General features: G+C 35.6%; 1 protein-coding gene across 1 annotated transcript in view; it reads right to left on the reverse strand.

The window, feature by feature from the left end:
* Positions 1-25,483, reverse strand: part of amon (prohormone processing protease amontillado) — a 637,284-nt gene that overhangs the window by 63,680 nt on the left and 548,121 nt on the right. Inside the window, exon 8 of the mRNA XM_069816284.1 lies at positions 13,438-13,538. Coding sequence (XP_069672385.1) covers positions 13,438-13,538 — 101 coding nt within the window. The remainder of the gene's footprint in view (positions 1-13,437; positions 13,539-25,483) is intronic.

The following is a 25,483-nucleotide window of genomic DNA, read 5'->3' on the forward strand; positions in this document are numbered from 1 at the left end:
TAGAACTCTATTCCGCGATTTCTCGCGATTGTTTTATCCGTATATTATTAATCAGAATCACTTAATTCGTAAAGATTAGTAAAAATCTATTGTATATCTATTATGTCGTGATTTTCGCGATCTCCATAAACACCTGGCCCTGCTTATTTCGCACAGGTACGGTGTGTAGCAAAACTGAATAACTTTATCTGTGTGGACTGAGCAGAAGTGAAGATTAGAGTTACAGAAAGTACGGTAATATGCTGAGTAAAGTATCCATTAAAAAATGAATACAACCGCCTGAAGAGTTGAGTTTGTGAAAAAAAACTGTTACTACTGTACTGTATTTTCATAAAATACCGTAAAAGTAATAAACAAACTGAAAATCGTAATATCGTATTTCCATGTAATATAAATGGATACACTACTTTTCTCTCTTCCTATAGCTAGTAAAATGATTTGTTTACATATTGCACTAGTAACACCAAACTCTTGTAATGGAAGGGGGTAACAGTGTTTCCGAGTATAGCCAGGTTAATGTTAAAAATGTTGGTAAAAATAAAATGAGTCCCTGTATAATATAATATAAATATAATATAATATAATATAATATAATATAATATAATATAATATACACTACTCGAAATGGAAATTACAACACAATGAACGGATGGAAGGATGAAGCTGAAACTGAAGACACAGGAAAAGTGTTTGACAGTGATGCAATGATAAATTCAGATTCATCTGTGCTCACTTTATTACAAAATTCAATATAGGATGTGACCTCTACGAGCTGCAATACATTTTTTAATTCTTCGAGGCGTTGAACCATTGAGATTCTGGATTTCTTCCTGAGAAATGTCATTCCATGCTTGTTGAACTGCGAGGATCTGTTGGGCAATAATAATTGGAGACTCTTCTTCTCATCATGAACCAAAGATGTTCAATCGGATTTAAGTTCGGAGATCTGGGGGACTATTTATTTTATTTTTATTTATTTTTTTATTTTATTGGCTTATTTTACGACGCTGTATCAACATCTAGGTTATTTAGCGTCTGAATGGAATGAAGGTGATAATGCCGGTGAAATGAGTCCGGCACCGAAGTTACCCAGCATTTGCTCGTATTGGGTTGAGGGAAAACCCCGGAAAAAACCTCAACCAGGTAACTTGCCCCGACCGGGATTCGAACCCGGGCCACCTGGTTTCGCGGCCAGACGTGCTGACCGTTACTCCACAGGCGTGGACTCTGGGGGACTACGGTAGTGCTGTGATGTGTTAGAGAGCGTCCACAGTGATGACTGCAGTGTGATAATGGGCATTGTCGTGGTGAAACATGATATTTTCAATGTTCATCATGAGAGGAACAGTCACTGGATTGATTACCCTGTTAACATATTGCCGGGCATTCAGTTTGCCTTGAATAATCACCAGTGGATATTTTACAGTAGAGCCAATAGCTCCCCAGACCATAATGCAGTGATGTCAATTGATGCCCATAGGAGAAAGCGCGCGCTTTTAGAGCCCAGGAGAGCCTGAGCGCTTTACAGCGGAAAGGAAAGAGACAGACGAAGGAGGTAGTATATGCCGCTTGGTCGAGCTATATTCAGGGATGGCCAGCACTGATTCAATGGATAAAGGGAAGAGAACTTAATAAAACTGTATCCATGTTAATTTTTAGATTTGTCTGAGAAGTATAAGTTTATTATAAGAATGTAAGTTTTAATTTTAATGCTCATTTTTCACAAGTTTCCTTTTTTATTCAAAAGGAATATTTTCCCATTTTTTTTACAAAAAAGTGAAATTTTCAGATATGTTTATTTAGTAGCCTTACAGGTACTGAAACAATGTTTTCGTAAATCTAATATATCGTGAGTACGTAGTACTGAAGATAGTGTATTAACATTTTTGAAAATATTCACATGGAAAATGTTTGTAAGGAATTGAATTAACAAAGCAAATACTGTTACATCACAAACAAAAGATATGTGCCTGTGTGTTGGTAAAACGTCAGCTCTATAGCTTCAGGAGATTTCGAGATAATTTAATATTCTGATAACAGAAAGTTGCGCACCAATATCTCCTAAAAGCATAATGCGATAAGAATTTTATTATGTAATATTAGTTACAGTTAAAACATAAGCCTAGACAACTTTGCTTTGTACTATAATATTGTTTTGATTACTTTTATAAGGCTAAAGATACAACCAATATCAATTTCAACTTATCATGTCATATTCAGTGTCTTTCTTTGGGATAACACTTTCTTTATGAATGATGTGTTTAATTCACTTAGTACAGTATAGTTGTAGTTATTATGGAATTTGTGTGAATATTCCTTCTTTATTCTTTATTATGTTTTTAACGTTTAAAACACAACTGTAATATTAGGCTAAGAAATAGGTGTTGGTACTTTTGTTTTACAGACAATATAGAAAATAACAAACAGAAAGAAGCCATATAAAAATAACGACATAAAATTTCACGTTCCGTTTGAAGTTTGTGCACCACTGTTTTCTTAATCTAACAGGCTGCTTATTCCTCCTAGCATATCTAGCGCTTAATGCTCGAGCACGTTGTCAAGGCCAGAAAATTGCGCTTGCTTTGACATTACTGCCATAATGCCTGGCGTAGGCCCTGTGTGTCTCTCGGTAATAAGGTCTCCTCGTCCTCTTTCCACAGTATGTTTTCGTACACGAGTGAGACAATTATTGTTGTCAAGACAAAATCGAGATTCGTCACTAACCATGATCCTGCCATTCTTCCTCCCAGTGCAATTTTTCTTTACACCAGGTCAGCCTTATTTATCGATGTTGGCGACTAAATCACACACCAGTTGCAGCAACATGTAATCGCAAGCCAGCTTCACGCAAACGGTTACCAGCTGTTTGTCTGGTAATATGGGTAGTCACAGTTGCACGAATTTCGTCGGACGTTGCTCGGGGTTCTCTCAGAGACATCCGAATGATGCGTCGATCCTCCCTCTCTGTTGTAATTCTGCGTGGTCCTGTGCCAGGTCTACGAGCTTAGGTCCCTTCATTTTACCATTGTTGCCATAGACGTTGTACTGTAGATGCGTTTCGACCAGCGGGTACAGCGACATTCCTAAGAGATAACCAACTCACACACAGGCCAAGAATTCGAGCCCTCCCAAATTGGGACAGTTGTTAATATTGCACTCTACTCTGTTGCCTAGGCATGTTTGACATAGATCACATCTCTTGACTCACAGTCAACTACGCAGCACTGTTCGCTGCATACTGGGGGGGGGGGTTGTATTCTGCCAATGACCTGGGGTTGCTTTGTAAACTGGTATCTTTTACTTACCTTCATCACCAATTAATGTCCAAAAATTCAGAAGAAACAAACAATTCCTTCTTGGTAATGCAATTTTCATCTTGAGAAGTGTAATATAATATAATATAATATAATATAATATAATATAATATAATGTAATGTAATGTAATGTAATGTAATGTAATGTAATATAATATAATGTAATATAATGTAATGTAATGTAATATAATATAATATAATATAATATAATATAATATAATGTAATATAATATAATGTAATATAATATATCTGAACAATTTTATACAACTAGGCCTAAAATGAAAATAGAAACAACTCTGTTACGTGTGAGACCCTATATTTATTTTTTCTCCGAAATAGATGATGATGACGACGACAATGATAATACTGATTAGCATCGTCGTTATCATTATCATCATATAGTTACAGTGAATATATTCGAGTCTAACAATTTGATAAAAAAATTTCTTATTGATAAGTGCGGAACACTGAAGACACGGACGGAAAAATATTCAATTTATTATCGACACGCAGAGTAGAAAAATTGATGCAGCAGAAGTGACCCTCAGCGGTATTATTACGATTATGTAAACAGCGGAAACAATAATTCTGCCCCCACAGTGTACACACTCGCACGAGAGCTCTTCATAGGTAGAATTAATGACTATGCATTGTGTACCCTCAGAAGGACCTTCGTGTGATAACGACAAGAGCTCTGACAACATTAAACGAGTATGTTCAGAAGGTCTCCGGCTATGTCGATTAAGAATGATAGGTAATTATGTTACACGAAGGAGCTTTTAACATTGATTTGCTACTTTCTTCAAGTACAAACATGACCAAAAATCCCACTACTCATGAATGTAAGAAGGAAATCAATAAACCCTGTAAAAGTGACAATGAGACGAACCAGTGTCCACTTAAATATACAACATGGATGATAATAACAACCATGACATTGACGTTGACCTTAATCGCTATCATTATTGTAACGATACCTATGAGCAATGACTTTTAGGACAATAATGACGACGAATGGAAGACATTATTAACGAATAAAACGTAAATGGTTACGACAATGAAACTGACTACAAAGTAATTAAGGTAGTGAAGACAATATTGGGACCGTGATGAATATGATAACAATACAAATAATGACGATCATGAAACTGACGTCGGTGATGGCCAGGGAACCGATTTATATGGGCTAAAATGTATCAAGTTAGATTTTTAATTAATCGGCCTGGTGTTTTATATGGTCAATGCTCTCAAGTTTGTGGAGCAAATCATACCTATCGTAATTGAAAGTTTTTCAACAAATGGTTTTATTAACTGAATTCTAAAAATAAATGAGTCATCATGAAATATGTAAATATATATGAACTGGTGAGAATTAAAAAACACTAAGTGACATTTTTTGGTAAAGTGAGTTATACATTATTTCTTACATTTTAAAGATAACCCCATCGATTGGTAATGATAGGTACTACCTACAACAACTGTGTAGGAGAGTAGCCAATTCTTTTTAGAGATGGTGCAGAAAGGAACTAACTGTTGCACTTAGCTCCATTCAATTTCAAAAGTTACATCACCTGACTTGACACTGGCTGCATTTGTGTGGCAAATAAATGTATATGTATATGCATGGAGTGAACCTTTGCACTCTTTCAAAGTATAATTTGTTAGCTTTTTAACATTTGTTTGGAATTATTTAGAAATACAGTAGTTTGGAATGGATTTTGAAGAAGCACAAGATCAGTTAAGACGTTCTTGGTAGATATAATAAAAGTTTCAAGTTCAATCCATAAAATTTATCTATTTTTTTTTCTTGGTAAAGGTAAGATTCAAACCGCTTAGAAATTTATAGAAATACTTTCATAAACCTTCACTTTATACCACAGAAAAGGATTTTCACTTTTAGTCTCAGGCTGTTTTCCTGGTAGAGGACATTCGTTCTTTGATTGAGACAGGAATTTTGGTCTTACAAAACGTGCTGTAATTCTATGTTTGCATAAATAACAATAAAATAATCTGATGTGCTAATTTATTGTCTGATACTTATGTAGAATTGAAAGGAACTAAATATAACATATTCATTTATTCCTGTAACGATTGTAATAATCATAATGATATCTGATCTGTTTAGCAATATGTCCACTTATTATTTCAGAGGTTGCAATTTAACTTTATGTTTGCACAAATGGCAAAAAAGTAGTCTGAAATGCCAATTTATTGTCTGGTATTTTCATATAGATTTGAAAAGAACTAACAACAATGCATTAATTTTTTTCTCTAACTACAGTAAAATACAAAATTAATATTTACATTCAATTTTTAACTTAACTGACCCATTCTCTACCTCTCTCAAAAATAAAATAAACGCAAATATTAAAAACCCAATTTTCCACACAAAGTGTAGTTTGTTCATTTCACGACTCATCAATTTATATGTACTTATTTTCATCAAAATATGGAATTCAATATGGACTTAGAATGATAAAAAATGACTATTTACGTTAAATATTAGTACAGTTTAATCAAACTAAACAAAGAATATAGTGGACATACCTTATTTTTCATTGTACTATTTTGTTATGTAAACTTCAAACAAAACACAATTTTTATTGCCTGTTACCATGAAAATGATTTGTAGAGAGGAATATCAGCAGAGATGAGACAACGGCACAGTTCGATGTTGAACTCGGACCTCACATTCGATGTTGTTTGTCTCTGCTTGAAATTTCGTTATTTGTTAGACTGATGTTCACTGGTTCGAAAATGTTGTTGCATCAGGAACTTTTGTATAGGATCCGTGCGTATAGCAATGTGCTGCTACAGGCGGACACTAGGAGAACTACTTGTAGGCTTGTCTTCAACAGCTGTGTGTGAGCTGTGTTGACAGCAGACTGCGGGAAGATTCGAGTAGGAGTAATTGTATACGCATTTATTTAATCTTTCATAAAGTGTTGCCTTTAGATTGCTATTTTAAAAATGTCAAAGCGGTCCAGCAAAATTATGTGCTGTGTTTTTAGCTGTAATAATAGGTATTGTAATACAGAGCAAAATGTGAAGTTGTATAGTTTTCCATCACGACCCCACGAAATGGATTTGAAAAGACGGTGGATAATAGCAGTAAATCGGAAAGAGTGAGTTTAAATTAAGTATTTGGGATTTAAGTATTTTAATTAATACCTAATTAAGTTTTTACAGAACTTATCGTAATCGAGGATTTTACAATAAACTAACAGTAACTATTGCATGCAAATAATCATGTTAATGTTATATTTACAAAATAAGCAGCTGTAGGCCATATTTTTAAACACATCACAGTTGTAGTGCGCATTATATTCAGTAACTAGCCGTACCCGTGCGCTCCGCTGCACCTGTTAGAAATAAATATAAAGTAATTACATAATTAAAATAGGACGTTTAATCCAGGGAACATTCGTCTTTGATACAACGATAAATCGTTTAATATGTCACTTAATTTAAATTGTATTTAAATAATTAAAATGCGATCATTTTGGTCCAGAAAGCACTCATTTGGTGCAATGACAATTCCTTTAACATGTTTCTTAATTGTTTTTACATGCAACCATAGTTTAATGAACATTGACATCATTTAGATTTAATGTGTATACTTTATTTTACTTGCTATATGTTTCCATTGAATTATGAAAATAACTTAATTTTAACCCTTGTTGTTTTCTACGTATTTAGTAAATGGCGCTTGGCCCACTATGGTTCTGAACCCTTCAAATAACTTAAATTATATTATATTATATTATATTATATTATATATTACATTACATTATTATATCAGAAGTTAGTGTAATAACATTACAGTATTATGTCCATCTAAAGAAACTACACTTTCCAATGGTGAAATAATAATTAATTACACAAATCGGTTAATTTAGCTTCCGATATTACTTCATACAAGCACGGAAACATTCTCTGTAGGCTATCTTTCATAGCTTTCGATTGTTGTTGTCCAAGGCCCCTTATAGACCAAGTCATTTGTTTTTTATTTCGTTACACGGCCTTAGATGGCAGTTATTTTAATTTTAAAACTCATTTATCTCATTAAATATCAGTCCTATCAAAATTGTTCAAAGAATAAAACTTATCGCAAATGATTTTAAAGAAACTTTTGTTATGTAACACTTTTCACAAAAATCAATAATACGCAAGATATTTCGATTTATTTAATTCAGGTCCCCTTATAACCCCCCTTTTAAATAATGTATTTTGAATGCCATATAGAATAAAATCTAAGTTACAACGAACTTAATTTATATTCCAATTTTCATCGAAATCCGTTCAGCCATTATCGCGTGAAAAGGTAACAAACATACAGACAGACAGACAGACAGACATACAAACAAAAATGTCAAAAAAGCGATTTTCGGTTTCAGGGTGGTTAATTATATATCTTAGGACCAATTATTTTTGGAAAACCGAAAATTACCAGAAAAATTTCGGCTACAGATTTATTATTAGTATAGATTACAGCAAAGTCTTTATGATAGCCTGTATTATATAATTACAGAAATAGGTCTATAGGACAAATACGGAAACATAGTATCATTACATACATATTTTACATTTACAGAATCATATTATGAATATAGAAGGAATTACAAATACAGAAAAATCTATACTAATAATAAATCTGTAGCCGAAATTTTTGTGCTAATTTTCGATTTTCCAAAAATAATTGGTCCTAACATATATAATCAACCACCCTGAAACCGAAAATCGCTTTTTTGAAATTTTTGTTTGTATGTATGTCTGTCTGTCTGTATGTTTGTTACCTTTTCACGCGATAATGGCTGAGCGGATTTCGATGAAAATTGGAATATAAATTAAGTTCGTTGTAACTTAGATTTTAGGCTATATGGCATTCAAAATACATTAGTTAAAGGGGGGGTTAAGGGGGCCTGAATTAAATAAATCGAAATATCTCGCTCATTATTGATTTTTGTGAAAAGTGTTACATAACAAAAGTTTCTTTAAAAATAATTTGCGATACGTTTTATTCCATGAAAAAGTTTGATAGGACTGATATTTAATGAGATAAATGAGTTTTAAAATTAAAATAACTGCCATCTATGGGCGTGTAATGAATTAAAAACAAATGACTTCGTCTATAAGGAGCCTTGGACAGCAACAATCGAAAGCTATGAAAGATAGCCTACAGAGAATGTTTCTGTGTTTGTATGAAGTATTATCGGAAGCTAAATTAACCGATTTATATAATTAATTGTTATTTCACCATTGGAAAGTGTAGTTTCTCTAGATGGACATAATGCTATAATGTTATTACAGTAACTTCTGATATAATATAATATAATATAATATAATATAATATAATATAATATAATATAATATAATATAATATAATATAATATAATATAATATAATATAATATAATATAATATAATATAAGTTATTTGAAGGGTTCAGAACCATAGTGGACCAAGCGCCATTTACTGAATACGTAGAAAACAAGGGTTAAAATTAAGTTATTACCATAATTCAATGGTAAAATAAAATATACACATTAAATCTAAATGATGTCAATCTTCATTAAACTATGGTTGCATGTAATAAAAATTAAGAAACATATTAAAGGAATTGTCATTGCTCCAAATGAGTGTCTCTGGACCAAAATGATCGTATTTTAATTATTTGAATGCAATTTAAATGAAGTAAGATATTTAACGATTTATCCTTCTATCAAACACGAATGTTCCCTGGATCAAATGTCCTATTTTAATTATGTAATTACTTTATATTTATTTCTAACGGGTGCAGCGGAGCGCACGGGTACTGCTAGTAGGCCTAATATAAATAAAAGTACATTACAATATTGTAATAGTCCTAAAGATATAACATTACAAAGACATATAACAAAAAATAATTTATACGCACTACAACAGAAATTACAAAACATTTAATAGAAAACAAATCTACATTTTATGAAATCTATTTGAAGTGATTTTCTAAATATCATCTGCCTGTATAGTTTTGCCAAACATTAAAAAATATGTTTACATTAATATGTCACAGTTACATGAATTATTTTTATAGGGCAGACGGCACTTTATGGACACCTTTCAAATCATCTAGAATCTGTAGCGAACATTTCATAGGAGGGTGTAAATCTCAAAATCCTACTAGTCCAGCATATGTTCCAAGCATCTTTCCTGAATGTTACTCGTACAAAAGGAAGTCAGCAGGAACAGACTCTCTCAACAGATTTAAAAGACTGAAGAAAAGAACTGAAATAATTTCACAACCGGATACATCAGACCCTTTGGAAGATAGTGGGTCTATCCTAGTGACCACCAAAACTGATGCCCAATCTCAGACAGATAGAAATTATGACAAAGAAAGCAATTTTGAATTCAGTTGTGTGGTGGATGGAAACAATGTCAGCACACAAGCATGCATATCAGCCTTCCATGCATTATATGCCAAAACTAAGTGTTCTAGTAAACTGTCTGGGTCTGACTCACCATATGAAAAAAGAGGATGTTTTGGTTATAGTTCAATTTCTGATGAATCACAATTAAATGTCCTGGCTGGTGTTAACACAGAAAATTTTAATTTATTTTTGAACTTACTGTCAGACAGTACCCAGCGTAAAATTAGTAAAGAAAATAAACTTTTAATATTCTTAATGAAAATGAAGTTAGCCTTGCCATTTGCTGCCCTTGCTGTAATTTTCAATGTTCACCGTAGTACTATTTCTGGAATATTCCAATCTGTTTTATCTACACTTGCACAAGCAACTAAAAACTTTGTTTTCTGGCCCAGCAAAGATACTATTAATGCAACATTGCCTACTGTGTTTAAATATAATTGTCCGAACTGTAGAGCTATTATTGACTCCACTGAAATTAAAACAGAACAACCTCCTGAAACCAGTCAGCGTTTGTATGTACTCTAATTATAAGTCTGCATATACTGCAAAAGTTCTTATTGGAATTGCGCCTTGTGGTATGGTAACATTTATTTCCAAATGTTATGGAGGTAGAGCCAGTGACAGTTTTATCACAAATGACTGTGGAATTTTGAAACTGATAGAACCAGGAGATCAAATTATGGCAGATAAAGGTTTTCCCGGAATAAAAACTGTATTGGAGGAGAGCAATGCAATTTTGGTAATGGCATCCTTTATGAATGAAGGTCACTTAACACCTGATCAAGTTGATGATACTTATAATATTGCTAGTGTGCGGATCCACGTTGAACGCTGCATTCAAAGAGTGAAAGTGTATAATATACTTCAAAAATGTCCAAGTGAACTATTACATTGTATTGATGACATTGTGCACATGTGTTGTGTTATGACTAATGTACAGCCTCCATTGATTTCTGAAGATCATTATTAGAACGGTATGCCAGTTCCTTTAAATAGCGTGTGAAGTAAAACTGTTGCAACTTTTCGATACAGCCCTTCAGGAACATATCATTTCTCTGAATTTCTATAAGAATGGAAATATGATTCTCTGTATAAATGAAAAAATCACAGAAATCAACGCCACAACAGTACATCAGCAGATGACACTGAGTGAAATATGTATGACTTTGTTTCAGTTCCAAATTTCCTTGTGAATTTTTTATAATATAGGGTACATTAATGTCCCCATTCTCACCTACAATGGGTTTTTCTTTACATGAAATAGGACACTTAATTTCTAATACTCTTTCTGGCTTACCATTCATCATTACTATCCCATTAGGACTAGCACACAACCAAGGTTGGGTTAAGTGAATGATAAGACCACAACCAGCAACTGTTCTGTCATATGAATTTGTGTATTTGTCAAGTGCAGTTTTTTCTAATTTACTTCCAAAAGTTACATTCCTAAGACCCCTACCATGAAGCAATTTTGGGTTCATGAGGGTATTTACCAGCTTCTCTTGATCTTTTTTTCTAGTTTTAATTGAATGTGCCCTACTCGCAGAAATCCTTATTTTTCTTTCTGTAAACCATAAGTCTGATTTTGATTGATGCAACGTTTTTACACAAATTTCAGTTGCTCTGGTCTTATCAATTAGTACATGATTATCGTAAAAATCATTTTCTAATGCAGAAATGTTGCTACTACATTCATTAATTATTATAGGTCTAGTTTCTTGTTTCATTAATAATGTTGTGATTAGCCTTTTACATGTATTATTCTCAACAATAGCTGTGATATCTGTTATTAAATGTCCCAGCAGTTCATTGACAACTTTAAGTGATTCTGATTTTTTCTCTTCATTTAAAATTTTTGTCAGTATGCATGGAGTTTTCTGTGCAGGAATTTCAATTGCTTCAACTTCAAGCCTCTGCTTTTTTTTAGGAAATAGTTCTTCTAATCTCTTCCCCTTGCTATATTTCTCTTTCCCCGCATTTGAGATATGGGGTCGAGACCATTCGCAGGGCTGATCAGTTCGCGAAGTGATGCGTTCGGAGTTAACTGCATAAACAACAGCGGAAATGTGTTTACAATTTCCTGACGATCCAGCAGGACATTCGCAGGAACTATTAGTCGCTTCTCTAGCAGCATTAACCTACGATAACATGAGGTCGTCTTTTTAAGTCAGCATCGTTTAATGTATAAATTAACATCAATCATAAATAGTAAAACATAAATAACTACGTTACCTCTACGGTGACGTGATAAGGTTTCAGGCTAACTGATGTCTGTCTTATTACATTTGCAGTTATTACACTCTAGCAAATTCCAGCGAAATGTTTTTCTTGTAAATTTAATATATGACCAGTTTCTGCAAGTAAGCGACCTTTCTTAGAAGAATTTGGCCGATTATTGTCATAGAAAATACTTTGAAATCCCACTGTTATTATTAAATCTGCCATGGCAGTACACTGTGAGATGACAGCTGATGCTCGCGCGGTAACACACAAGAACTTACAATTTTCGCCACTCAGAGCGCGGCGGTGCATTTCTCCCTGCAACGCACGGAGCCTATAGACGATACTGCACACTGACACAAATTATAAAATAATGTCAGTTGATTAAATTCTGAACGGCATCTTCTTAATTTTAAAGTTTTTGAATGTGGTACTTTTGGCATATTTACCGTTGTTATAGAATGATTAACAGTACTGAACCATTGTGTATTCTGACTGGCATGTAATTGTGGACCTGCACATCTGTTTTCTGTTAGAAACTTCAAAATTAAAATTCCCCATTGTTGAGAGGACTGTTAATTTTCACGTCTATTTTACACAATTTTTATGTAATGTTGTTTATATTGACAGTGAAAATATTACTTCAAATATCCTCAACTATGCCCTGCAATAGGCTATTACACGCTTGGGCGTCTTATATAAGGTAGTTTATCTCTGCAACAAAGGTTCAATCCCCCTCCCTCCTTTCATTCAGATCAACACAAAGACTTGTAATTATTTAAATAATACTACCAGTAAGAGCAGTGATCGATAAGACTACTCACTATAATTGCGCCCCGGTTTAACTTTCCAGAGGAAGAGGGCAGAGGGTGCGTAACTACTTTGTATTCGTATCTGTACCTGCGCTGTGACGTCATATATACTTCGAATCGGACTTCATTCAAGTTTATAGGTAGCTGGAATACGGAGCATAGTGATGACCGTATTTAAAGAATTCTGATGATAAATTTGCCATCTTCTCAATACCATTGTCATTCCCTTCCAGAACTTCCCGTCTCTGAAGCAATATGACCTCGAGACGGATTTAATGATTTCCCGTAATAGGAAAACAGACTAATATAATCATAGACAAAGTTGAATTCTAACACGGACGAAAGCGGCTGACAAATTTTTGCATGATCTTACAACTGAAGGAGTACTTCTCAAGAAAACCTTTATTTTAGGCGGCATCAGGTTCTGAAAGCCAGTTATAATGGCTGGTGGGGATAATAGTGCTAACCATCCGTTACGTCATACTAGTTGGATGTTCGTTCATCTCACTTGTGGACGTGAGTTCAAAAGTCGGCTGGTAAGCCTTGGCCCTCTATGGGTTGTTGCGTTACGGACGGATAAGTACTCCATCAAGGACACTGTATGTATGTATGTATGTATGTATGTATGTATGTATGTATGTATGTATGTATGTATGTACACGGGACCTCTTGACTCACTTTGCTTCCAGTGCCAGGGCGAAAACTCCAGCTGCCTCAGGCGCTGCGGCACTGGTTCCAGAATGCGTCGTCGTGCACTTTCCGTACAGGTCAGTGGTAGCCTGCGAACAAGACAGCAATTAGTGACGCTGACAAATCTCCGTAATTTTTTTAAGTTTTCTCATTACACCAAGTATAAAAAGAAATTATCATAATGATGCATAAAAGGAGGATACAGAGATGTTGCTTAAACACGCCACCAAACTACCTGTCGGTCTGTCGGGTGCCCGAGTTACAATTATACAGTGTATTCCGAATCTCACAGGACCGGTGTACATCAATGACGTCACGCTGCAGCGAAATAGGAACAAAACTGCAGGAAGGTTCAATGGCTAAGATGGCGGCTGTACAAGTTGTTGTCTGTACTGCGCTAGCAAGATATTGCGAAATTGCCGTACTGCCATCTCGTTCAAAGAAAAGAGAGCATAAACAATTTATTCCTTGAACGAGTAGTAATAACTGGTCCGTTGACATGTTCGCTCATAAGCCATTAGCATATATTTTTTACGTAGTGCTCATTACAAACAATACAGCAGAACCAAAGCAGAACACACCGCCATGACACAACAGTGCACGATTTCATTCGTCTCCTGATTCCTGCCCTATACAAGAACCACTGAAGGCGGCTGATGGATATTACCACCACCTCTGCAAGCTGATGGGACCGGTGCGACACCGGTGGAGCATCAGTGATGTCATCGTTGAAATTCGAAACACCGTGATGCCATCAGATTGCTCAGCGCTGAGATTCGGACTACGCTCATAGCGATGGCGTAGTTGTATTAGTGGTGATCAAAGTCAAGGTTGTGAAGGTTTTTTTCGGGGTTGTTTCATTTTCCTCTCTCCATTCCAACATCACTATCGACAATTTTCCTTTCGTTATCATCCCAGTTTCGAAAACAGGAGAGCACTTGTGTACGTGCGACGTCGAATTGACCATCAGTCGTAGTGAATGTTCCTTGTGGTTTGTCGAACGATTGGGAAATAACAGTGGGAGTGGATTGCAGACGACTCATGTTATTTGCAGAAACTACCCGGAGCTCCCTAGTATCTCACCCTATACGGGAACATGACACAGGTAGATCAATGAGGTAATACAAACAACCACCAGCGGTATGGTATTTAAGACGTCGTCTGTGGTTCAAGTGTTACAGTGTTGGTCTTCCATCCAGGAAGTTTGGGTTCGAACCTCGGCCTAGTCAAGATAGAATTTGTGGTGGACAAAGCACACGTTACAAGGGTTTTTCTCTAGGTACTCCGGCTTGTCTCGATCGTTTCACCGACACTCCCCACTTCCCTCTCATTTCATCAATCATCTGCAGTAGTAAAAGTAGACTGGGATAAAATCTTGTGGTTAGTACTGGTTTCCATTGCTGATATAGTAAGGGCTTAGGGCTCGAGTCCCTCGACTTATCAGGCTACTCGTCCGCGAAATTGGACCTGGTTTTATCAGGAGCTGATACAGGATAGTCCACCTGTCAGCGTAGGATTCAATAATGCTACCCAGTCCAGCTGTCGGACTTGGACAATCATCTCATATAAGGACGCACAATAGGCCAAAGTGTACGGACCCGTCCCGGGTTCAGTCCGTAAAGTCAATCAGCTAGTTAGGATATTGTGCTGAAATGTGTCTGTACCATACGTACAGCATGCGATTGTATAATGTAATATTTATGTTAAGTGACCAGCCTAATCGGCTAGTGGTCAGAGCTTCTGACTACAGCTCATGAGCTTCCGGGTCGATTCCCGGTTAGAACACAGGGATTTTTCCTTAAAGGGGGATGTTCCTGTGTTCGTCCATGGTCTAAAAATTAGGTTAGGCTTAGGTTTAGGATCTATCCTGACACTTCATAATCATCCTGTCATAATATTATCGGGTCAGCGTAAGTCCGCCTTTCAGGCGCCTCAAACTCAGAAATGGCTTACAAATAAGCCACTCCATGGAGAGACCAGAAATGTCATATATATAAATGATACTCGGAAGGAAATTAAACGCAGAATAAATATGAGAATGTCTGTCATTATTGGGTTGAGAAACTTTTCTCAGGGAAGGAAATCCGGGAAATAAGAAGATTGGCATTGGACCGGGAGAGATATAAGAAATGGGTGGAGGACCCGACGCTGCAAGGCATAAGGGATAGAAGAAGAAGAAGAAGAAGAAGAAGAAGAAGAAGAAGAAGAAGAAGAAGAAGAAGAAGATTTTCTTATCTAGTCTGGTGTCAAAAAGTCTGAAATGTTGGAATTTATAATTTCTCGAAAGAAAAGTAAAGCCAGAATTTACTATTATAGATTTATGACATATGTTGACTGAAAGTGCTTCAGGAAAATGTAATCTTTAAGGTAAACTGTTCTTCGTCTTACCAAATTGTTGCATTAAGACTCTGGATGAATGATTAAGAAGCTATGTCTTTGAGCAACTCGATTCAGATTTTTGAGGCTTTTTAACAGAAAAGACGTGAATAAAATAGTATTCGTTACAGATACGGTACAATAGTGATCTGCAGTGGATCCAGCGATGAACAGAAAACATTAAAAACATTAAGAGAAACGAATATCACAGTGTATAATAAACTGCTTTACATGTATAATTTTAATGATATCTGTTACATATAAATTAATATGTTACGAGAACAGTGAAGAGGCTCACTAGGAGCAACATTAAATCCCACAGTTATTAACATTAAACTGTTCAACTAACGTCTGCTGTAGGCCTGGAAAATTCATTTAAGAGCCGACTGTCGTAGGCTATTAAATGCCAACATTTCCTCGCGAATAAGTAGCAGAAGTGATGTGATACCGTAATATACACGTCGTTTCATTTTACTAATTCGCTTGGAGGCAAGGAATGCAATTAAATTCATGTCTCTTAGTTCGCGCTCCGTCAACGTCTCTGAAATCACATCTCATGCATACTATTTCATTTGATACTAAGAAATTTTATTAGCCATATTTATGGCATGTAAATAAAGAATGTAGAATATTAAATATCTTAAATAAGCAAAATAATATAAATAAAAATGCTTTGTATAAAAGCGTCTGAAATTATTTTTCTGTTGTTTCTCAGCACACATTTAATTTCGTTCCCTTCTCTAATGTCTAACAGTCAGCGTTTTGTAATGATTCCAATTCCTGTGAGGAGAAAACTGCACTGCAATATTTATTTACTTATTCATTCTTTGAAATGTTTATTTATTTATATACACATGGCTCAATTATACATTATTTCATCTAGTTTTTCATTTCCTTACTTCTCCAACTAACTCTTAATTGATTACTTTATTTGTACCGAGTAGTGCTGCTCATCGGAGTGACTACTACCGCGGAGAAATCGGAGATTACGAAAAAGCTCTCCACCGGTGATCTCCGATACTATCGTAGGTGGAACAGGGAACAAAGGAGGGAAGCGGTGGTTCGGAGCAAAGCGGAGGACGTAGAGCTCAAGGACGACCGGAGCGTACGGACTGAGGATAGTTGTGAGTGGAATTAAATGGCACCAAATCGTATATCCGTCGCATGGAAACTCTTCAATTTGGTTGAAGATAATAATAAAGTCGCACGCTGTGAACTTTGTGGGCGAATCTACTCTAAGGGTGGAGGTACTTCGAATTTGTTAGACCATTTGAAGCGATCGCACAATCGCGAACTTGAAGAAAGTAAGTAAGTAAATTTAACTGTTCAAAACACTTTTGAACTCTTTTAAAAAGCGTGTTTACTTTGATTTATATATAAAGTTCTAATAAATAATTTCGTGGTTTTGTGTGCAGACAGAGTAACATTGCGAATGAAAAACTGAAAAGCAGAAGAATTTCAACAAAAAAGGACCCTCTAAGATTGATCCAGCATATTGTTACGAGGTGAAACTCCAAACTTCAGTGATGAGCCGCTTACTTGAAATGAAATATGAGTTGGTGATTGTGTTGCCAGAAATGCCAAACGCTCCTAGGACGCTAACAGGTCCGTATTTTGAAATCTCTATGGCGTGGACCAGGTTAGATAGATTCTATGAGTAGGTCTAAATTTTAAAATGTAGGTATGTAAGTGTTTAGGCTAACATTAAGAGCCGCGGTTGTGGTACTCGTACTTGCTGTCAAGAATAAATTATTACCATTCAGAAACACATTGACGGTTAATTAGTGATATCATCGTTTTCGTAGTTTTAAAATTACGGAAAATATTTGATACGATTTTTTTAAACTGCTTTAGTGTTATTGTTCCAAAGGTCCACAGTCTAGAAAAATAGTCTTGAAATTTCTATAAAACGTAACTTTCGAGGCAATAAAAACCATACATAACTTATATGGAATATTTAAAAGGCAACTTGAGTTATTGGATTAAAATATTGAGTTTCATTCTTAAACTAAAGAAACGTGTGGTAATAACATAATTACAATTATCCTTAAGTTGATACCCGCTTATATGTTTTATTACAGAGGAAGAGTGACGCGTTTTAGACGAGGCAGTTCAAATACTGACACCCTTTAACACAATGATCACAATCCTGTCTGGTGAAGAATCTTAATAAATTATTTTGGACAGTAAACTTTAACCCATTGATACCACATGTTTCTTTTGTTCCATTCTGAAGCTCCGTTAATATATTTTACGTTAATCTAAACCGATTAGAAAAATAATTGACAAAAATTGTTTGTGAATAAACGAGTGTTTTCAGGAAAATTATATATGTTTACATTAGCTACTGAAAAGCCTTACTTCTGCGTTAGTTTTCAGTTAATTTTAATGTTATTAATTTGATCAATGACATAAAACTAATATGCCTTTCCACATAAACTATGAATTTCAAAACTAGAAAAAAATCTGTCAGCTAACATAGTACATAGGTACTTCAAGCAAAACAAGAAAAAAAGAAGAGCCGAAGAAAGAGAGAGATAGGTCAATAAAAAAGAGAAAATAAACAACAAAAATTTACACACTTATTCTAAAAGATACTCGGACGTCAGCGGACTCCATTCACTACCTGATCCGATTAAAGGAATGCTCCGCGGAAAGTGTATGTCTGCGCCGCAGCACATATACAACCTGCGCGACATCAATCGGAGGTAACCGGAGGTCTCCGATTGAAAGCGTGCAAACAACCGCTCCGGAGAAAAACCTAATCATAAGCAGCACTAGTACCGAGGGGTATTGATATATAGGGCGAATCACGAAGATCGTGCAATATTATTGGATCTGATTCCTGATATTATTGTAAAGAAAAAAGTTAGTACATACATGTGTCTCATTTTTAATAATTTTAGAAAATATCATAGTTCTTCCTTCCGTAAGAAAGATTCTTATGAACTTCGCTCGAGCGTTTAGAATTGTAATCGATTGTAAATAACTCACATTGCTTGGAACAACAGAGTGTTCCATAAAAATCCACAACTAACTGCGAATTGAATCCACTGTTGATAATTTTGTTTGATAACATACGTAATAATCCGAAGCGCCAGTTCTTTATGGGACGACTACGTGTAGCATATTACTGTAGAGCAGCGGTGGCGAAAATGTAATCGTGGGCCCAGTAAACTGCAACGTGCATAGCACCTATGGAGGGAGGCGGACACCCGAAGGGGAAGTGCAGCAACTATCTGACTTATTAACGGATTTTAATTTTCCTTACGTCAAACACTTAAATATAATTTTATACAGTGCAAGGCTACAAACTAATGTTTAGTACGTGTATCGTAGAAAGAAATGAACAATATCACAACCTAAAATTAACTGTCTTCAGAATGTCTCTGCGACAAAGTTTCAAAATCAGGAATTATGTCACTTACTGCCAGTCGTAGTTGATCACGAAGGTATTTGTCTGTCAGTCGTGTCTAAATTTGGTTTTTACTATTTTAATTGTTGAAAATAATTTTTCACAAACGTAAGTTGTAGCGAACATGGCTTCAACAGAGCAAGAGAAAGAACGAAGCTTCGGATATTTATTTTTGGCAAAGATTTGAAAATTCAACATTTGTCAAGTCCTTACATCTAGCTTTCATTTGACATCACATAGTAAATCAGTGAGTTCAAATTGAAGAGCTAACCGCATTATTCGTACATCTGCTGAAAAAAAGGTCTACGTACATAGATGATGATGATGATGTTGATGGATGATGATGATGATGATGATAACAACAACAATAACACTTAATCTTTTAATGTGTCATCAGTAACATGTAGTACAATGCCGTTTTATGTTATACAACCATTTTCCTCGTAATACTTGTGAACAAATCATACATTTAATATTCTCATCATATTGACAGCAAAACAATGCGTCCTCCCATCCTACATGGAACTTTCGTACATGGTTTCGAGAGAGACATATGCCAATCGCAGGTCAGAGACAAATACAAATGGAACGGAGTTTGACTCCAGTGAGTGAGAGGGTGGGGATTGGCGAAGGTTAGAAGCAAGCGAAGTGCACAGCTATCACTGCGAGCACAATGTCTCGTGAGTCACTTTCTCGCCACGGCTTCTGTAGAGTGTAGAAGGTGGGGTCTTTGAAATCCAAATTTAAAAGAAATTTTTCTGCTCAGTAATGATGTGAATGTCTGTTTCGCGGACATTCTGGGTTCGGTTCCTGGTCAGGCCTATGTTTTTTCATCGAAAAATGAAGGTTACGCCTTGTGGATATAGTAAAAAGGCCCATGGAACCTGGTAGAATTTTAATGACTATTGCCGTCATAGGCATGTATGGACACGTATATGATATTAGCAATTAGGCTTTCACGTTGAATATCTTCAGAAGTAGACTTTTGGATTCTCCACGGCGTCCTAGAATATTATTATTTTCAATATTCGTACACATAGATTCCATCGTCAGTGCAAATAGGTATGTTAAAAATGTTAAGCTCCAAGGCACGGTGGAATACCCAAAAGTCCACCGCTCTGGAGTAACGGTTATGTGTCTGACAGTAAAACGTGCGGACTCGGTTTCAAATCCTAGTTGGGAGAAGTTACCTCAATGAGATTTTCTCTCAACCGATCAAGAGTAAATGCTGGGTAAGTTTCGACACTGGATCTGGACTAATTTCGTTGGAAGTATAATCCTCATTTCACTTAGACGCTAGATAACATCTCAGCTGATAAAGCGTCGTAAATAAAAATATCCGAAAGTATACTTCTGAACTTTTCTTTTTTATTTACAAAGTTACTTACTAAGGCCATTACTAATGTCAGTCTCTGCTTAGTTGATTGCTTGGTTTTGTTTGGTCGAGTTTTGTTTGTTTGCTTATTTCATTGGCTGATTTGTCTATCGGTTTAGTCGTGTTGATTGATCAGCTGAGACTTTCTAACGCGTTGAAAATTCATCGTCCTCTATTGGTTTAAAGTTACAACCCCTTAACCAACATTGTAGTCAGTTGAGCAGCCTGGACGGAAATCTGTACAATATTGGTGTTTAAGCTGCTTAACAAAGTACTGGTAAAATGCATTGTCGTACTCTCGGACAATGACGTCAAGAGCCGTGAACGGATGTCTATGAGGCGTGACTGACCACAGCTAGAAGGGATGAGGATAATGATTGGCACGGCGGAAAGCGACAAGCTGACTCAAACTCGCGGCATGTCCACTGAACTGAGGAAGAGAGACGTGCGTCATACATCAAAACCGCATCAGTCCCGGATATGATGGGCATAGCGTTATACCAATTAAACTACAGATTCGCAAGTTTGTGCGGAATTTGTGGCGAATACAGGGTATGTTCAGTCCAAGGAATTCTGCCTTCCCATGCACACATTCTCCATCTTTTTCACGTTCTTCTTCTTCTTCTTCTTCTTCTTCTTCTTCTTCCTCCTCCTCCTCCTCTAAAAGGTCCATGATCAAATAAATGAACTTTTCTCTAGAATTCCAGCGAACCTTATTTTTATTCCGATAGGATTAGATTAAATCAAATTTCGAGTAATTACTCTTATTGCAAGTTATCTTGAACCTTACATCCCCTAAGTCTGTCTTTCGAACTGCTCGGTACTGCATGTAGTCATCAACGTAACGGCACGGCAAGGATGCCCCTCCCTCGGATAACGTGACTCTTTTCAGAAAACTTGGTTCTTTCATTTCATGGTTCTCTACTGTAAAAGAACTTGGTTCAATGCAGACATCATCTCACGACACTCTGGTTTTGAGAGGAGAACATAGCTTCGTAGCAGGTTTTAATTAACCTATAGGCCTAATGAGTAAATATTTAAATATAATCGTGTGTACATTCCTCCTCTCTCATCCGAGCTGGGGAACGGCAATGGTGGAGTTACTACAGCTATTTCTATACATTATGTAGGCCTACATGACTTAAACCTAATGGCTGATATGTACATATTCTTATAATAATATTTTACAGGCTTATTATTTGAATTTACATTAATTTACAATTATACACAATCCATATCCCTATCATTGCTGCCATCATCGTCATCGTCTTCATCGCTTGATCCAAAATTAATTATTATTTCGTCAATGGCATCATCCATTCTGAATTATCTTCTTAATCGTAGGTACTACTTTATCAACAAGATAGAATTCTTCGATTGTATCCCGAATTACATGTTGATCGAAGTCGTCCACTTCAACTTTACACAAGTCCTAATTCTGGAATGAAATAATATGTTTTGCAGAACTGTAACAAAATAATAACTTACAACAGTCATTAATTAAGTCGCTCACAGTACACACAATATTGTACATAGCTATTATAGCAATAATTTCTAAAAATTACATACCTATTCTTTCCCGGAGTAGTGTGAGGTTCAATCTGTTGTAATTCAATATTATTCTTAATTCTCTTCACGGAACTAATACTTTTGCTAGAGTATTTAGCCGCTCTCTCATATTCCTTATCAAGAGGTTCCAGCAAACATTTGTTTAATTTTTCCTCCTCGCAACACTTATATTATATTTGCGATAATTTCTCTTTCTCCGCTGTGGATAACTACGTTACCTTTTCTCAGCGGTGGTGTGATTTCACCATAATTACTACCCTGTGGTTGCTGCTCCATGTTAACACTACTGGTACGCAGTGAAGGAAATAATTCTATGTTTTTTGACAAGAGATTATGATGCGGAGTATGCGCAAACAACTCAGTTGGCTCCACCCACGTTACGCGCTTCCTTCCCTCTGCCCCTCTGTCCCCGCTCAGGAAGTTCAAGATAACTTGCAATGACAGGAAACTATGTGACTTCTTGCAGTCTGGCTTTTGTATTCCCCTCAATACGTAGACTAACACTGTTGTAAGTAGACCTCAAATTTTTGGGCTACAGAAAGAGTTATTTTACGCATCTAAAATATGTTACTAAAATATTGAAATAGACTTTTAAAGCCACTATAAACATAATTTTAGTACGAAAAGTAGATACAGATATTAAGCTATAGGCGGGCACAGAGTCCCGTTACCCGCTACAAATACGTCAAATATACACACTATTTATGTAACGCCGGTTATAATGCACTAATTGTGTGTTCTCAGTGTCCAGGGGTCAGTAGGCTATGTCCCCCATCATTCTCCTCACACAAAATAATGCATCGCCAGATTCGGTGTGACATTCGCCTCAGCATTGCTGGTGTAATCTGTTGAAAAGCGCGTCACACGGCATCCTTCAATTCATCAATGATGTATAGTACTATTCCTGTGCAACAATGCTCTTGATGAAACCCCACAGCGCATTGTCACAGATCTCCACAACGCTGGATTGGCCATGAGTCATCCATCTTACCAGCTCCTCTCAACTGGCCACCTTGCAGCACTGTCACAACCTCTGACAATGCGCTGTGAGGTTTCATCAAGAGCATTTTTGCACAGAAACGGTACGACACTATTGATGAATTGACGGACGCTATACGACGCAATTTCCAATAGATTACACCAGCAATGCTGAAGCGAATGTGACACCGAACCTGGCAACGCATTATTTTGTGAGAGGATAATGATGGGGGACATACTGACCCTTTCGACACTTAAAACACACAGTGAATGTAAAGTGGATTTATGTCTGTATTATGATCAGAATTATATAAATAGCGTGTTATTTGAGATATTTATTGGGATAGTGGGACTTTGTGCCACTCTGTACTTTAATATAAAATAACATTACAAAAGAGTGTGTAGAGCATACATTCAATAAATAAGTAGCAACTAATTAAATATTTTCAAAACAATTTTATTGTTTATTGTAACTCAAATTAACTTTCTACTATTTGACATAACATATTTGAATTTTTCCCTGAAAGCAATTATTTCAAGTTTCCAGCTCTTTTCTTCTCTAAATCCTTTCCCTTTTTCTAAATTTAGAGGATTGATATTTTATCATTTGTCTGAAAAAATTATCTTGAATGCTGAAAATATAAGCATCTGAACGAATAATTCAGTGATAGGAACAAACTCAAATTTAGATACATTTGACAGGCTTATTTCCTTTGGTAGATCTACATCCTCTCCATTCATAACTGATACTCTACACAGAATTGCAAAGTCAGTAATTTTTTCAGCGTGCTATTCTATTTATTCAAAACTTTTTACTAACCATTCCTGTTGCACTTCTAAGTTTTCTTTCTGTTTCGTTACTTAAAGAAAAATCTTCTGGAAGGCATATTTCATTTGCTCAAAGTTTTGTTATGTACCGAGACTCAAAGAGAAAATTAGAATGGCTGTAAACAACATCCCTCTTCAGATTGCTTTTCTTTCATAGCTGTGACTCTGCTGCACTACCTATCCGCTGCAGTATTTACCTCTTCCAAATGTTCGGCATAATAATGTCACTGTGTCAATCCAAGTGCCCCAGCAAGTGATAGTTCTTGGGGGAAAAACTGATGGAAAGAAAGGATTGTCGAAACATTGCTACCATAAATAGAGATTTACAAAATAATTTCTTCACCTACCACCTAACCGCATGGGCAAATCAATACCAAATGATAACAAGGGCAGCGACCTGGAAGGCAAAAAACCTGTTCCCCAAGTCAACCATTTGTGGAATGTAATGTTACTAATATTTAAGCTCTTCCAAGTGTTCTGTATATTTTGCAGTATTTGAAATAATTTTTATAAAACACGCGCTTTTAGGTTTAAGAAAATTCAAGTAGATTCTAATGGGTAAAATATACATTTTTAGACAAAATAAAACAGTTTCAGTAGTATGATTTTTACATGATACTTGAAAATAGCCTAAATTTCCGGTTTTTCTTACTCCTTCAGGAAAAATAGGTACAGTATTTATCATAAAATAAATAAATATTTATAATATAAGGGAACCTACATAATATCAAGTTGCAAACTAGCAAGAAGATATGCACACGTGTTACTACAGTGAAAGAAATGTTGGCTACGAAAATATAACAGCCAATACAAATTGTAAGACACAAGAAGTTTGAACTGAAAGAAAGAATGAAACTTTCTATTACACTTTACACAAGTAACTGTAAGATATATTGAAGGGAAATTGGTGCAATTTGTTGGTCAAATTATACTAGAGCAGTGTCTATCTGAACTCTATGACGAATTCCTTACTCTATCTGTCAATAGAAATCCAATCAGAATAACGAAACCATAAATGTTTACTTTAAGCGCACAGGTCTATTTAATGAGAAAAAGTAAATCATAGCAAAATCAAGCTAATGGGCTCATACCACATTTACAAAGGAAATTTTCTCTTCTCTAATGACCAACAATTCAAAACGAAAAACCGTATCAATGCTGTTCCAAGTGTCTGACAAAAGGCTTGTTTTGAATTCTAGTTTCTATACTATAATGTTCTTAATGGGCAGCTACTTTTGTATTTGATCTCTCTTTACAGTACGTCAATGTATGATTTTTAAACGAGAGTTTGAATGGAATGGATTTGGAAGGGTTCCTTTTTGATTTTCTTTGTTGAACAATTTGCAGAACTTTCGTTATAATCTTAGTATTATTCACTTCTCGAGGACTAAGTGTTTAAGAATATCCGTGTTTACTATCGATAGTCTTATTCCCCATGATATATGTCTCGCAATCTCTTCGCTCTCGTCACAAATTCATTAGACGAGATCATC

This window comes from Periplaneta americana, chromosome 17, assembly GCF_040183065.1.
Source record: "Periplaneta americana isolate PAMFEO1 chromosome 17, P.americana_PAMFEO1_priV1, whole genome shotgun sequence".
NCBI lineage: Eukaryota > Metazoa > Arthropoda > Insecta > Blattodea > Blattidae > Periplaneta > Periplaneta americana.